Source organism: Pyrgilauda ruficollis, unplaced genomic scaffold, assembly GCF_017590135.1.
Source record: "Pyrgilauda ruficollis isolate IOZ18807 unplaced genomic scaffold, ASM1759013v1 scaffold19, whole genome shotgun sequence".
NCBI classification, from domain to species: Eukaryota; Metazoa; Chordata; class Aves; order Passeriformes; family Passeridae; genus Pyrgilauda; species Pyrgilauda ruficollis.
This window is the reverse complement of record NW_024518095.1, coordinates 8,634,084-8,649,883: the sequence shown is the minus strand read 5'-3', so window position 1 is coordinate 8,649,883 and position 15,800 is coordinate 8,634,084. Positions and strand designations below refer to the sequence as shown.

Genomic DNA, 15,800 nt, shown 5'->3' with positions numbered 1-15,800 from the left:
GGGAACCTGGTCTCAGTAAAGACAAAAGGAAAATAAGTAGCAGTATATAGGGTAAGCCCACAGAATCAAAAGCTGTTCAAGTTTCCAAACCCAAATCTCAGCACCACCAAGAAGGTGGGGAAAGAAATAAAGAGAATAAATTAATGACTTCAGTACTAATTGAAGGAAAATTTAAAAATAGAATAATGTAACTCCCATAGCTTCTAGATAAACTAAAGTTTCTGCAGTTGTATGCAATATACCTAGAGAGCAATCATTTTAGGGATTGTTATTATAATGCTATTGATATTACTAGATTTTAAACATACAAATCAATACATAATTTTTCAAGTTGAACTTTCTGAAGCACTGTGAAAAACTACTGTTAAAATAAATTTAAATTTACATCACAAAAAGAATACCAAAATCATACCTGAAAATATTTGAGTGACTTAATAAAAATCAGCGTTTTAAAAACTATTGATAAGAAGAGGTATTTTCAAACTGAGTTTTAAATTTTAAGGCACCTTTTTGTGTCTTTATGTATGTATCATGTAAAGACATACAGCTTCTTTTCAATATGTTCAAATAAACAGGACAAATCTGTACACAAACATGAAGACAAACACAGGGAGACTTCATAACCACAGCAGAATACTCTAAAGGCTATTAGTACTTTTTTAATGCTATGCTCTAAACAAGTTCACACTTATATAATACCAGCAAGATTTTTCTGGTAACATAAAACCCACATATAATTATACATAATTTGAAAAGAAATTACAAAACTTGTTCCTCATAAAAACACCCTCCTCTCCTATCATTATTTCTCACAAAACAGCAGTTATACAGAATAGGATCAGACGCTTCTTTTGCCTAGCTTACCCTTTATCATACACTAAGTACTGTTTTACCAAACAGATACAAAATAGATACAAACTGAATACTGCCTGGAGCAATAGCTTTGGGTTTTTCACATGTACAGGTGTAAGTAATTTTCTGCGGCAAATTCAGTATTTGTTTTACACAGATCAAACTCACTGATTTCATATTCTACATGATTCACTGGATCATATCTCACTTGGTATTTGAAAGAATAAGCAGAATACGGAAGTGCGAACAGCATTAGTAGGACTGCCATACAAGAGGAGGGCTTCGACTTTTCTATATGGTTTACACAGTAAATCAAATCTGTGCTTCAGGAACATGCCTATGGGTGAGTAACTCTACAAATTACAGTCCAGGGTGCGCAGCAAAAACACAATCAAGTTTTTGAGCAGACAGAACAACAGATGAGACATAACAGGAACAGTAATGAATACACATTATATACACACTTTACAGATCTAGCAGTAATATAATGGGCTAGCAAGGAGTTTTGGGGTTGTTTCATTCTTGTTGAAGAATTCTACAACACTTGCTACCATTGTCATAGCTACATTTAAACATTAAATTCATTAGAAATAAAGAATCAGAATTTCCATATACTACATTAGGCAAGTGTGAATTAAAGCCGAAGTACTCAGATGACTGTTGCAGGAAATTAATTTAATAGGTGGCACATCAACACTGTAGTCTACAAAAAAGGACATGGAATTATTTTTATATTTATTCAAGCAAATATTTTGCATCTCCTTGATGACACGTGTAAGTTTCAACTGTGTTCCTACCCTAAAATTTAGTAGAATCTACCTAAATATGGTATTACTTAAAATTTACCTGTCCCTTTGCTATCAGGTAAGCAACAATCGAAGTATGTCCAAACTGGGCAGCCAAATGAATACAGCTACATCCTTCTCCATCAATTAGCGACGGATCTGCCCCATATTTCATCAGCTGTACAACCATGGATAAGTGACCCTGTCTAAATGTAACAAAACACAAAAAAACAAACAACTGAATAACTATATGCAGGAAAACTATTAAAATTTGAACAATGAAATACAACAAGTATGTTTAGCAGTTAATTACACTATCAGAACTCCCACACTTTAACTCATACTTTAAAAACAGCAACTGCCATGATCTGATTCTCCAAGTGAGTAAGCAAACTCATTCATATGAGAAATTCTATGCATATAGTGCACTCATCACAGGCAATTTGCTTAACTGTACTGCACAGCAAAAAAGACAGTAAACAAAAATCCAAGTTATGACGGAGAAATCTTGTCTACTGTGACTTGTTACAAACTGCATACGAAACCTGCTATTTTAAGAGATGTCAAACTGGCTAGATACTCTCACTTTTTGTGGGGATTAAAAACTGCAGTAAAACAAAAGTAGGAGAAAGAAGGAAAACTGAAGGTCTACTTTTCCTCCACACTATCTTAAAAGCTTATGCATCTTTTTAGCATAATGAGCATAGGCATATCCTTTCAGACACAGTGCCTAAGTGTCAGTACACCGTTACTGACATGAGCAAAAGACCTTTTCAATTTTGCAGAAGCCTCTTTGGACAACGGTTCACAGAACTGATTACAGGTATGAATGAACACTAGGAAATTTAGTCAAGATTTTGTGTGATAAACACAGAATCAGACTGTGTTCTGTAACTAAAAGAAATATAGAAGCTGAAATATTTAATAGAGGCTAACAAGCAAGTCCTCACCTTTAGGAGATTATTTTGATACATTAAATCTTCTAGAAGTTAATTTTCCAAGTCTTCTTTTGCCATCTACAGTTAAAAATATTAATATGGGCACTGTTTCTTTCCCATCTATTTCTAGGTTGTCTGAAGGAGCAGGCACTGCTTGAAGGCTGTCTTCAATTTTTCCAGCCATTTATCACTCTCTGACCATCTTCTACATAAGAACCCTGATTTTAAGTACATCTTTTAAAAAATCCACATATGCAATAGAATACTGCAAGGACAATGTCACACGAAATCATCCTACGACCCATCTGCAAAAGTGCCACTGAACTTCAGATGACTTGACAAAAAAAAGATCTCAGAAGTAAGAGTAAGGTAAGTTGCCTATACTTCACTTGTTTTCCTATTGTAGCAATCATCTTCCTCTAGACCAGAAAAAAACATTTGCTGAAAGCTCTTTTAGTTCAAACATACCACATACACAGCGAGCCCAGTTATCAAAGACTGAATTAATTCTAGTACAAACTAGTTCCATAAAATACAACAATTCTATAAAACCATCAGTACTCTATGTTAAGCAAAAAAAGAAAGAAAATTTCAAAAGGTTTTTTCCTACCTTGTTGCCCAGTGAAGTGGGGTAGAATTTAAATCTCCTCCTAGCTGATCAACAATAGCACCTTTTGATATATAGTACCTGGAATAACAGAAATTTGTTTTGGTTAAATAGAAAGGACACAGGTGAGCATGTTTCATGTTATACAAAATAGGCAGCTACAGATCAGAGGACCAGAACCTTTTCTTGCCTTCATATAACCTTCCTTTTTAGAGGTCATGCATATACTTTCAATTTTCTTGCATTTCTGACAGGGGTTGGGAGACTAGAGATGCCTCATACAGTGTTTCAAACATTATGCTATTTCCTAACTTTATTCTAAGGTAAACAATTGCTATACACATTGTACAGTATGTACAGTAGTACAAACTGTGCTACCAAAGAAGTATGAAATAAACTATTCTTGAATATTATGTTGCATTAAATAGAATTTTGAATTACTGGTAAAAGACTATGGTGCTACAAGACTATAATTTTTTGAGAATTTTGGCTAAATAGTAAAATTATATGCCATTAGACTTGCAGCTTATATCATCACTGGAATAACCCTGCTGAAGTCATTGATTCCAGAGATCACACTTAAGTTATACATTTAGTGAAGGAATGAGATTTTTACACACTTTTCAATTGTTATTAATCAAAGTACAAAAATCATCTGAGTATTTAAAAATACTTCTAAATTATGGGATAGACATTATTTTTCCCTCAAGAACAATTATAAAAAGATGACCTATCTGTAAGAACAGAAGTTACCTATTTTCAACTGCAACAATTCATATTCATAGTCATTTGTAATGTTTCTGTGAACTGTTGCCATTACCGTTTTATCTGGGACACTAACCTAGAAATATTATTTTCCTTTGTAAAAGGAAATGCATGCTTTGTAAAGAAATTATTATTTCCAAATACAGGCCTTCCTGGAAGGCTTCTAGTTTTTCATTCACCACTGTCTAACCTTTGTCTATACCTAGCTATAGATTTGTAATGTTTGCACATTTCAAGTACCTGTGCCTACAGATTTTCATTTGAAAATACCTGTCAGATATATATGAACACTGCTCTCCCACCCACACGAGGTGTCCTTGAAATCCTCAGCATTGAATTTCTGCCGTCTCAAACTCTAAGTGTTTCAAGACATGGCAAGAAGAAGGGCAACAAAGAGAAAAACTTGAAAAACATTACTCTTAAGTAACTACCTTCATTTTCTAGAGTGCTTATTGGTTCAGAGAATGAAATTTCAAAACCAGCCCTTTTAGAAACCTTTAGGAACAGAAACTGAAAAATGCATGTCAGACTAAACACATCCAAAGAAAAAGTTTCTATACAGTTGCTTTGGAGCCATCAGACACAATGGAGTACTTCAACAGATTTGCCAAAGCCATAAAAAAAAAAAAAAATAAGTGAAAGACAAGATCTGCTCTGATTCATGCAGGACAGTCTACTCCACTGGTCTCCAACACCAAAAGAACAAAATTTCAACATCTTTCTGCAGAAGTTTTTTATGAGAAAAAACAGAGACTTTGTGAAAGTCTTTGTCCCACCTAGGTGAAAACACAAAGCACATTATGTGGTAAAGAAACAAAGTAAATTTTGTTACAGTGAAATATCAGCTACTAACTGAAGAGCTATTTATTCCCCCTTGGGAAGGAGCTCCAAAGGAAATCTTGTCTAGATAAAAGACAGCACAGAGAAATTCACAGTCAAAGCTTGGATTCATCTCTGATGTGACAGCCACTCATGGGGAGGTGAGCACAAAACAGATTGTCTTCATTCAAACACTGGTCCTTGCAGAAATGCAGGGACCGTTCAGATTCTACTGACAGCAGAAATGCTTACTGGTTAGTAGGTTTTATTTAGAAGGAAGAACTTGCAGTTTGACAACTGGGAAAAGACAAGGCGACAATCTCCTGCCAGATGGTACACTGAAATAACATTTTATGTTTCTTCAAGGGTGTTTTGAAACTTGGTTGAGATTTATCACTGCATTTCGGTTTCAGTATACAAAAATGGTACGATTTTTCTGCAAAACCAGACTGAGAACTTAGCCTATTTGTCTAAGGAGATCTTACAGAAGGAAATTTGTGCTAGGTGAGAAGGTCCCTGAAGAAAGAAAGAACTGGGCAATCCCACTCTCAGTGAGTCATCTAAGCTTCAAACAGAAGACGCCAGGCATGCAAGTTCTATTTAAGCAAACTACTTACACTCAAAGCAAGCAGATCTCATAAGAGGTCGTCTTAAGAAGAAAATACTTCCACTGATCTCCACATTAGGAACACTAAGTCTTTGGCAGGCATTTGAAAACTACCTCAGCTTGCATTCAGTGACTGAGGAATCAAAGTGCATGCAGCCACTGTTATTAGAAGAAGGAAAAGTAGAAGACAAATCCTTGTCTGGAGAAAGCTCGACACAGGGGATGGGAAACTACTATAGGAAGTAAGTAACTGTAGAGACATAAGGCCATTTTTTGCATTTTTACAAAGCTGAGTTGAAGAGATACCAATAGATCAGTGTAATTATGAAAACAGAATGGTATTCCAGACACTCATTCCTGATTCAATGGAAATATGAAAAGGTTCTGTAGTTTTCCTTATCAAGGAGTTTCACTGTTATGTACACTGAATTTCAAGTCTCAAAATAGATGGGATGAAGAAATACTAAAAATAAGAGAAGTCTAATTCCAAGCCTGCACTCCTGACAGACAAGCTGCTAAGCTGCTTCACTGGAAAGAACTAACATAGTCAACACTCACTAAACAAGACACTGAGATCTAGTATCACAAGAGTAAACAACTTTATCTCTGCAGTACCAAGCTAAATAGCCAACATACTTAATGAAATTATCCACTGCACATAGTGGGGAAATTGAGAACACTGGGGGAAAGATGTGATAGGCTTGAACAAATAAAAAAACCCACTAAATAGTTTAATTCTGAAGAAATAAAATAAACTAGTGCCTTGCAAAAAGAGAGTGGGAGAGCATAAAATAAGGTGAGTGATACAAAGAAAAATAAATCAAGATCCTCTAAAGACAGAGGAATCTGAAGCACAAAAACTGCATCAATTTTAGATACAGTTGGACACATCAGTAGTTACATGCACGCTAGCAAACGGGGAAGAAAATGCAATGCTGTATGTCACAGTGGTAGAGATGCATTAATGGACAAGAGCTTTGACATACTGTCAAGGAAAAAAGGACAAATTAGACACATTAAATTTAAAGACATTCAGTTGATTCAGAAATCAACCTTTTTAAGGACATAATGAATTTTAAATTTAAAGTGTAACTTAAAGTGTAATACATACTTCACCAGATCTATCCTGTTGTTGATTGCAGCCCAGTGGAGAAGTGTTACGTTTTCTTTGTCTGGTTGTCGAACATCGTAACCAGCTTCCACCAACTCTCTACATCGTTCATATATTCCATACCTTGAAGAATAAAATAAGATTTGTCAAAATGCTTACCTTAGATTAAAATGCATTCAGCAAACACCATCCTTTCAGTCACAACACAAAATCTTCAACAGAAGAGAAATGAAGAAACTTTACTTTCTTTTTCTAAATGATTACAAATGTCTTGCAACAAGAAGCTTCCACTGACAAAAATTACTTTAATCAAATCAAGGTATTACACAAAACTTTTGTCCACAGAAAACTGTACTGTAGAGCAAGATAAAATATCTACCAGTAGCATAGTAAATTTAAGTAACTGTTCACTTCCCAGGGACTCCACTACATTTCCTTCTCCCACTTCGGTTCTCCTTCCTTTCCAGCTCCTAAAGAGCAAATAAAACTTAAGTCAGCTGATTTGACAGTATCTTCCTAAAAATCAGAAGATAAGATCATCAAGCCAATTACAAACACAAGCAGCTCAAGTACTTCCCATTTTAGGACTACAAAAGGCAGGTCAGGCAAGAACAAGGAGTCAAGAGAAAGGAGGAGAGATGGGGGAAAGAAGGACTTCCCAAACCAGGACAGCAAATTCTGATCCTTCTACAGTGCAGTATCACACTGCCATATTACAGTGTCTGAAGGCAGCCTGAAAAGTGATTCATACAGAATGGCAATGCAACCATTTGTTGACAAGCTGTTCTACTCCAGTCAGCTGTTATGACGCTCTTTCCTGTTGGAGATAGTCTGCTGCCTTCACTTAAACTACAAATTGAAACCATTATGTAAGAAATAATTCACCTAAGCCCTGCTATCAGTTTTAACAGTCACCAGCTTAAAAAATGTATTGCCTAAGGCTGAGTTTAGCTGGCTCTCATCCTGCTTAAGTAAGCAGTATAGAACAACAAGTAGGAATTTTTAAAATAAAATATTCTAAGTTATCGGAAAGATACAAAGAACACAAGGATATGATAATTTTAACTTCCTATAAAATGCAAGAGGCAATCATCTAAAGCTTTCTTGCAATGGATTTGAATTTTCCCTACACATATTTGTTTTGGGTGGGATTACGTTACTCTTCATCAGAGTGGTTCCTATGAGGCTATGTTTAGTATTTGTGAGCAAAACATGTTGATTAACAGACCAATATTTCAGCTATTGCTGAGCAGCGCTGACACAGGGTCAAGGCCTTTGCTGTTCCTCATGCTGCCCTGCCAGTGAGCAGGCTGGGAGTGCACAAGAAGATGGATGGGGACACAGCAGGGACAGCTGATGCCAACTGACCAACGAGATATCCAACACTGCATGGCAGCATGCACAGCAATAAAAGCTGAGGGGCAAAGGAGGGACATCTGGAGTGAAGGTGCTCACCCACCAAAGTAACCATTACATGGATATGGCTGAACACCCACCTGCCCATGGGAAGCAGCCAATTAATTCCTTTCTTTGCTTTGCTTCTGTGTACAACTTTTACTTTATGTATTAAACTCTGTTTATCTTTACCTTTTTGGTCAATTTCTCCATCCCAGCAGAGGGAAGCAAAAAAGCAGCTGTGCAGGGCTCAGCTGCACAGCAGTTAAACCACTACATCACTATTGGCCAGCTATGGCAAACTGCACATATGCTTTAAGATGAGTGTCCTATCAAGTTGACTACACAACACAATGTGAACTTTCTTGAAAGTAAGCTTTGATTGCTACCCAAGTTTTTGTTAGGCCATGCTGCCAAGATAGAAATACACAAGAAGCCCCCTGACAGTGTTAGGGGAAGGGGGAAGAGGGGTGATTATTCTTCGGGGGTTCTTGTGGGGAGGAGGTTGGAGGAGTTATTTGTCACGTTATTTAATTAAAAGCAAAACTCCAGTCTTACAGAAAATGTCATGCTACTTCCTGAAGGACTTGGCTTAAGATATATGAAAACCAAGGAAAGCTGTCACAAGTGACCTGCAGCCTGTTGATGCAGAATGCTGTTGCCAGTTCCCACAGAATGCTCCAATTATGCTCCACTGATGTTTACAAGTACCTCCTTCTAGAATTCACCTGTACACTGTGGTGAGGCCCTGGGCAAAGACTGCTGGCATGGCCTCAGATACAAGAAGGACTAGTAGGAATGGATTCAGTCTTTTGGGCTTAGCATCATAGACTTCCCATTCTCCTCACTAGAAGGCAATCTACAAGTCACAGTACATGGTACTACTTCACCACAAAACAGAACACGAAATTCTGCAATACACCAGAACAGCCTTTATAGGAAAATAAAGCTCTTTCCAAAAGTGACATTGAGAATAACGTATACAGAAATTTTTTAATTTAAGTCACTCTCAGTTTGTCTGTTTCTAGCAATTTACATTTAGTATTTTGAACACAACCATAACTGTTTACTAAAGATGCAGCACACAGGGTATAATTTTATGGCTCTTCCATTTATTGTCCGAAGAGGACTTAAGGATCTTGACAGACAAAATCTGCCTGGAAAAAACGTTAGGAATTTACAACAATTTGCTCCTCTTCCTGGAAACAGCAGGCTCTCTACAATTAAATAAAACACTGAATCTGCTGCAGTTATGGTTTCTTCAGATCCGTCCCAGAAGTGCAGCATTCTTCTCTCACATACAACCTACTGTCTTGCTCCATAAATTTGCTGCAGCTGACTTCACCTTGCCTTCTCCAAAGGTTCATGATGCACTGTTAGGTTAGAAAATGACAAAGTCACCCATTTCAGACACTCAGCATAATCATGCTTGTAATGTTGTTATAAAGGGCTCTATGCCCTTCAAGGGTAATGGAGAGTAAGACTGAAATCCTCACAGGAGACTGATATATTAATCTAACAAATATTCAGCATCTGAGTGAATTCTAGAGGGTGATGCTGTAAACATCAATATGGAGAATAATTTAAAAAAAACCTCATATTACTGAGTTTGCCTTGTTCTAAAACAAATGGGATTAGCCCAGAACAAAAATGTCATTGTGCAAACTCATTTTGCTACCACAGTCTCTAAGCCGTTTCAGTAACTAACCTGTACCATTTTGTCATCACAGGTTAAAGATATGCTGACCGTAATACCTTGAAAAACAGTACCCTACTGCCTTCCGCATTTTAAATACATAATCCATATTCCATTCTTTTGTCTACAAATAGACTCTTGAAAATAGACACTGCCAGCTTTGCAGCACGATTAACATCAGATTTGGCCGCAATAATAGCAAGGAATCTCTCTACAGTGAGCATATCACCATGCCAACAAAGAGTAGGTAAACCAGGAACTCACTGCCTCAAATCAAAGCTCTTTGAAGTGGAAATGCAATTAACAGAAAAAGATCTTTTTTCCTCTTTGGAAATCTCATTCTCATGAAAAATGGTGGTAAATACCAACAAAACCTTCAACACATTCTCAAGGTTTTTATGTTAACGTTAAGACAATTTTGTTTTCAACAGAAAAGGTTTAACTCAAGAGCTAGTTAATAGACCATTAAGAGTAGTGCTGAAAGACAAAAGAAATTCAGCTCTTAAATACTGTTCCAAGGCCCTAAATTGTCTAGACAGTTGTGGCCACATTATTAATGTGGTTAAGAAAGTCCCACCCTTCCACAAGAAAGTCAGTACATTTCACTTTCAGCAATATAATCAACCCCATGGGCACAAATAACCAGGAATAATGGATGTACCTGTATCACAGTCTGTCCACTCTCTCCTGTGACTAGCTGAAAAGAGCCATGAGTAACTGTTCCTTTGGCCAACCCTTACCAATTTTATTTATTCCATATATACCTTTTTTTAAATCAGTTACCCTATGACTGCTGAGAAATAGTCATGAAAAAAACCATGTTTCTAACTGATTTTTTCCTTAGCAAGATTCAACATAATTCATATTTTATGCTGCACTATTTCACAATGCACACAACTTCATTTTGAATGATCTCATTGAATAAAACTTAACAGAAAAGTTCATCTTGTGATAATGAAATCATAACAGTTGAGCACAGGGACTCAATCTTCCAGATGTCACAAAAGCACTTATTAATACCATTAATGTTTAATACCCATGTTCATAATGGTCATTTAACTTACTTTCAACAAAGCTGGAATTTGATCAAACTCGCTACAACCCAAAAGCATCTATTTCACTCTCAACAGAAGAACACAACGTGAGGATTAATGCCCCTCAGATTTTGTTCTCCTAGTGACAGCCCATCACATGCTTCTCTACATAAGAACTTTAGCTACTTCTCAGTTTCTCAGCTTAAAAGATTTAACTTTACAAAGTTGCTGCCTTTTTGTTTTAACACAGGACACTTTCCAAGACATCATATTGAAAGTTATGACTGCTGCCTTGGATGACAGATGGCTACTGCTGCCAGACCATAGAAATAAATGTACCCAACACATCACCATTAAATTTCACTTTTAAATCACTTGTGACAGTTTTGGGTTTTGGTTTTTTTTTAAACAAGATTCCATTCCTTCCCTGGAGCTCCAGTGAGACCTCTGAATATGACAGTGGAACAAAACCAAAGGCAAGCATGGATGATTTTTTTACTATTCCTCTGTAAATAGTTTTTAAATACAGATGAATGGCCTGCTTCTGCTTTCAGAAACATAGCGGAGAGTTTCTATGAACCAAACAATTTTGCTATAACCAAATAAAAGATGGCAAAACATTACACACACATTCTAACATCTGCAACATGAAGGGCATAGACAGTACAACTTTTAAAGCTATCTAGATGCTCTTTGACATGTTTACAACAAAGTCAGTGAAAAGTGTTCTTTGTATGAATAGGTACTGAAACCAAACACTAAAATTTTTACTCCAGTAGAAGTTTTTGCGAAATAAAAAACAGAGACTGACTACTTTTGATACAAAATATGCCTAGGTCTTTGTGAGAACTTACGAGGAGTATAATGGATAAAAATTACAAATACCAAAAAACTCTTTTCAATGAGCCTAACAACTGCTTTCTGTATGAAATCTTAATGTGATTATAAGAAGTTATTATATTTGTAGCTCGTACCTTATGAGCATGTTAATTTGTGTGCAATCTACAGATTAAGATGATAGAGGACTGAAACAGTTCAGTAAGATATGAAGCAACATACAAATACTTATGGAAGAATGTGAGGAGTTTGCAAGCTCTTGTTTTTCCTTGCTGAGAAACAAAATTGAGCACAGTATTTTACTAACATTGTTTTATTTCTGCATAATCTAGTGTCAATAAAAACATGTCAAAATAGAATTCTAAACTCCAACAGCATATATGAAATATAGATGAGTTTTACATGTTTTCATCCCATTTTTCTCACCATCATCTTTGATTTAAGGAACAATGCTCTCAATTTTCATGTATGTTGGAACGATAACATAACTAATTATTTTTTTCCAGGAGAAACTGGACTTGGGTAAAAAACTCATCCAAACCAAGAGACTGAAAATAACTCTTATTATATTTTGCTACATCTTGCTTGAACTTACTGACCTGCTAGGGGGAAGAGTTCTAGGAGACTGATGAATAAAAAATAATTTTTTTTTTTTTAATTAAAAAATGTGACATGTTTCTTACATTAGCGCTGAACTAAAAGGCAAGGGAAAATCAGCAGATACTTTAATCTCAGTGAATATTAATATCTGAGGACAAAGGGTAAACAACAAGATCACCTATTTTTCTACATGGACATGATAGGTTATGCTTCTACAAATGTAAATAACTACATCATTTTAGTAGGAAAAGTGTATCTTTTCAAGAACACTGAATTAATAGAGCATTATATATTTTACTCTAAGTCTTACGATATTTGGTGGGTTTATTTTCTACCTGAAATTTCAGATATTTCCCTTTATAACAGACATCTTTTATAACATGCCCCTCAAAACCTAGTAAATGCTTAATTAAAGGTGTGCCCAAGAGGACACAGCCTCAAGCTGCACCAGGGGAAATTTAGGCTACGTATTGGAAAAAGATTCTTCATAGAAAGAATGCTTCAGCACTGGAATGGGCTGCACAACGAGGTAGTTGAGACACCTGGAAGTGTTTAAAAAAGACTTGATGAGGCATTCAGTGCCATGGTTTAGCTGATAAGGTAAAGTAAGGTCACAGGTTGGACTTGATGATTTCAAAGGTCTTTTCCAACCTAGTTTGTTCTGTGAATTCTCCTTCTAGTCAGAGAAGTGCTGCCTGGATACCACAACTTTATCATGTTGACAATCCCCCCTCCCTGCAATAATAACCATTAGAGCTACAATATGAAACTGCAGTCCTTGTGGTGAGATGTCAACTCAGAGCTGTTGGCTCCTGTATGAGGAGAGCAGAAAAGAAGCGTAACAACTTAGCTGAAAGCACAGATCAGCCTGAATGTGAGGGTTACGAGGGACAAAGATATTTCAGGTTTCCAAACATGCAATGAGCATGCAAGAATAGAAGGAGGTAACTTGCAAAACCACTTCTACTGTCAAACACGCTTCCATACTTTTCTAAGAAGCAGCTAGTTTGATATTGTGCCAATACTTTAATTTCTAAAAATACCCTAATGTGAGTATTATAGGTTGCAGTGCTATTAAGTACTTAGAGCAACAATAGCAGAGTCAGACATCTGTTTCAGGAAGCTAAACTCCTTACAGCTCAAAACAAAAAGTGAAGGAAAGTACATACTGCCTATGCCTAAACTGGGTCTGTGTCACATGCAAGCTGCAAAGCTGCTTCCAGTTCAGACAGGGTTTTTTTAAGAAAAAAAATGAGAGAAAAATCTTCTCTTAAGAAGAAAAAGGCAAATAGCTCTGCAAGATACATAATGGTTTAAGCATTCATATTTACAATACAATAATAAAAATCTTACAGAACTATCTCAGCTCATTGAGGAAAAGCGATGGTGGTGATGGTTTCTGAATAGCAAATAGTAGCAAACTAAAAGTCAGTGTTGTAACAACTTTCTGGAAAGTCTCATAAATTAGTGTCTGCTAAAGGACTGTGGAACAAACAAATTTGTATAATACATCTGCATAAAGAAAACAAATCTGCACTCAGTTTACTCCTACAGTCCTCCTTCAGTACCAAACCCAGTTTCATAGTAGGATTGAGACTGCAGAATCAGACGTAAAAGAAGTTAGAGACACATTCTTTCTAAACTCTAAATTGATCAAACCCTTATATTTGCATATAAATGTTGTCTGCACACTTATCATCACCTATGGAAAATAAACATCAGTACCATTCTCTCTTCCAACAATCTGTCCAGCAACCATCTATATTTACAACTTAACACAATTCCTCCCATATTTTTTATACAATGATCACAAATTTTTCATAACAGTAATTTAATAGAGCTTACTTCTGAAATCTTCCACTACTGGACTGAAAAATACAGTTTATGTTGTACTTTACACAAATAAAACAACTTTACTGTTTCTAACTGATACAGACACAGACAAACCTAACATTCAAAAATAAACTTACTGTGTGGCTTTGACAATGTCCCAAGTGCTGTAATCATCAATGTGGCTTTTCCGTCCAAGAGATTCACTGTATCCATGGTTGTAATGGCTTTGAGGTTTTATTTCCTAAAAAAGACAAACTTGCTTTTAGAACACCCAAAGCAGCAAGTTTCAGAGAAAAAAAAAATTATAAGCAAAACTAAAACCAGTACACAATTGAATGCACTATAAAGCCACCTAAATGTAGGAGTGGTACATTCCTCCATTTTGGAAAGTAGGCCACCATATTCCCCAGTATACTTTTCAAACACTTTACAGAAAACACAACTCGCAATCACAGGATGCTGCCAAGTCCTACACTTTTGTCCTACTTGTATTTTTACAGAAGGCAAACAAAAACTAAGAAAAAATTTCTTTAGGAACTATTGGGTTTGGGTTTTTATTTTTTGGTTTGCTTTACTTACTTTTATCAAGGCAACACAACACAGGTAGAAAAGCCATTTGCCACAAACTGACGAAGTCTCACTCTGTTACTACAAATAAATGTTGCATTTCAAACAGCAGTGGTTATCTGTGGATGTTTAAGAGGTGGGTCTCAAAAGTAAATGGCACAACCATGATGTGTTCTTCGGCAGATAGAGCTTTCTGACTTAATTCTGTTGATGAAGGGCAACACTTCCAGGCTCAGTGCTTCCCTTGGTGGAATCTATATTCAAACACTATTAACATACCACTAGGACAGAAACATACTGTTTTTCTTTAGACACATGAAAGCTCAGCAAGCTGAAACCGAACTATTAATTTCATATATCTTCTGGACAATTTTCTATGTGCTGCAGATGCTATAGCCGATCACGTCTGTGCATCGGCCACGCAATTCAGCACAGCTACATAAAAAAGCGTGAAAACGGCAACATAGGTGAAAAAGCAAAAGAAAAAAAAAAAAAAAAAGGAAGTGAGTCCTCTACAAGTTCTAAAAATGCATTTCAGGTGATTTCATTAAAATGCATTGTTTACTTTCAGTTTTTCCCAACATAAAGTTCCATTAGAAGAATTTTTATCTTTCATCTATACCTGAAAAAATACCTTTTAAATGCCTTATGAAAGATGTTTAATTAAAACAGTTCCAATTTCTACTTAGTCACTGAAATGAGCAATCAACTCATTCATTATTGTACTATACAGACTTTAAATTTCTTTTTAAATAAAGATAATTGAGTCAAGACAATGATCACGTAGTGCACCTAACCTTAACAAGGATTCATAGTTACAAATCTCCATTACTACCTCTCCCTAAAGGTGTATGTTGCCCTGTTAGCTCAACTGACTAAGAGATGTATTACAGCTAGAGAGAGTTTCAATTGTCAGTAGGAACAGGCCTTCCTATTCCTCATGTTCTCTCAGCTGGGCAGTAATTTCTGCAAAAGGAGATGTTGGGCACAATGAGAAATAACTTCATACTGTGCCCAGTTGTGGCTAGTGAACCAAAGTGTTTTCTTGCTTCCTGGGACATTACCTAGCTCTCCACTGAATGGATGAGAGTTTAAGTAAACTGCCCTCTAACCCTCAGATGTTACTCATCTTGGCTGCTATTTTACAGTAACTATTTCTACTCTGAAATTATTACAGACATATTCTCTTTTAAAGAGGCTAAAAAAAAATTAAGTCTGAAATCCACATTTTAAGTATTTCTAGATTTCAACATGCTGAAGTACCACTTAGGCAGAAGTCTAAAAACTCTGGATATTTATATAGCTATAACTTCAGAGTAAACAATCAAGAAATTAGTCTAGTTGCAAATATGAA

General features: G+C 36.1%; 1 protein-coding gene across 2 annotated transcripts in view; it reads right to left on the bottom strand.

Annotated features, from left to right (window-relative positions):
* The window catches only part of ZDHHC17 (zinc finger DHHC-type palmitoyltransferase 17), a 64,857-nt gene that overhangs the window by 34,221 nt on the left and 14,836 nt on the right, over window positions 1-15,800 (bottom strand). For both annotated transcript variants that reach the window (XR_005954953.1, XM_041465631.1), the window contains exons 2-5: window positions 14,017-14,120; window positions 6,485-6,607; window positions 3,186-3,263; window positions 1,699-1,843 (exon numbers count right to left, since the gene is read on the bottom strand). Coding sequence is in view for 1 of the 2 variants with exons in the window: in XM_041465631.1 (XP_041321565.1) it covers window positions 1,699-1,843; window positions 3,186-3,263; window positions 6,485-6,607; window positions 14,017-14,120 (450 nt within the window). In the remaining variant the exon portion in view is untranslated. The remainder of the gene's footprint in view (window positions 1-1,698; window positions 1,844-3,185; window positions 3,264-6,484; window positions 6,608-14,016; window positions 14,121-15,800) is intronic.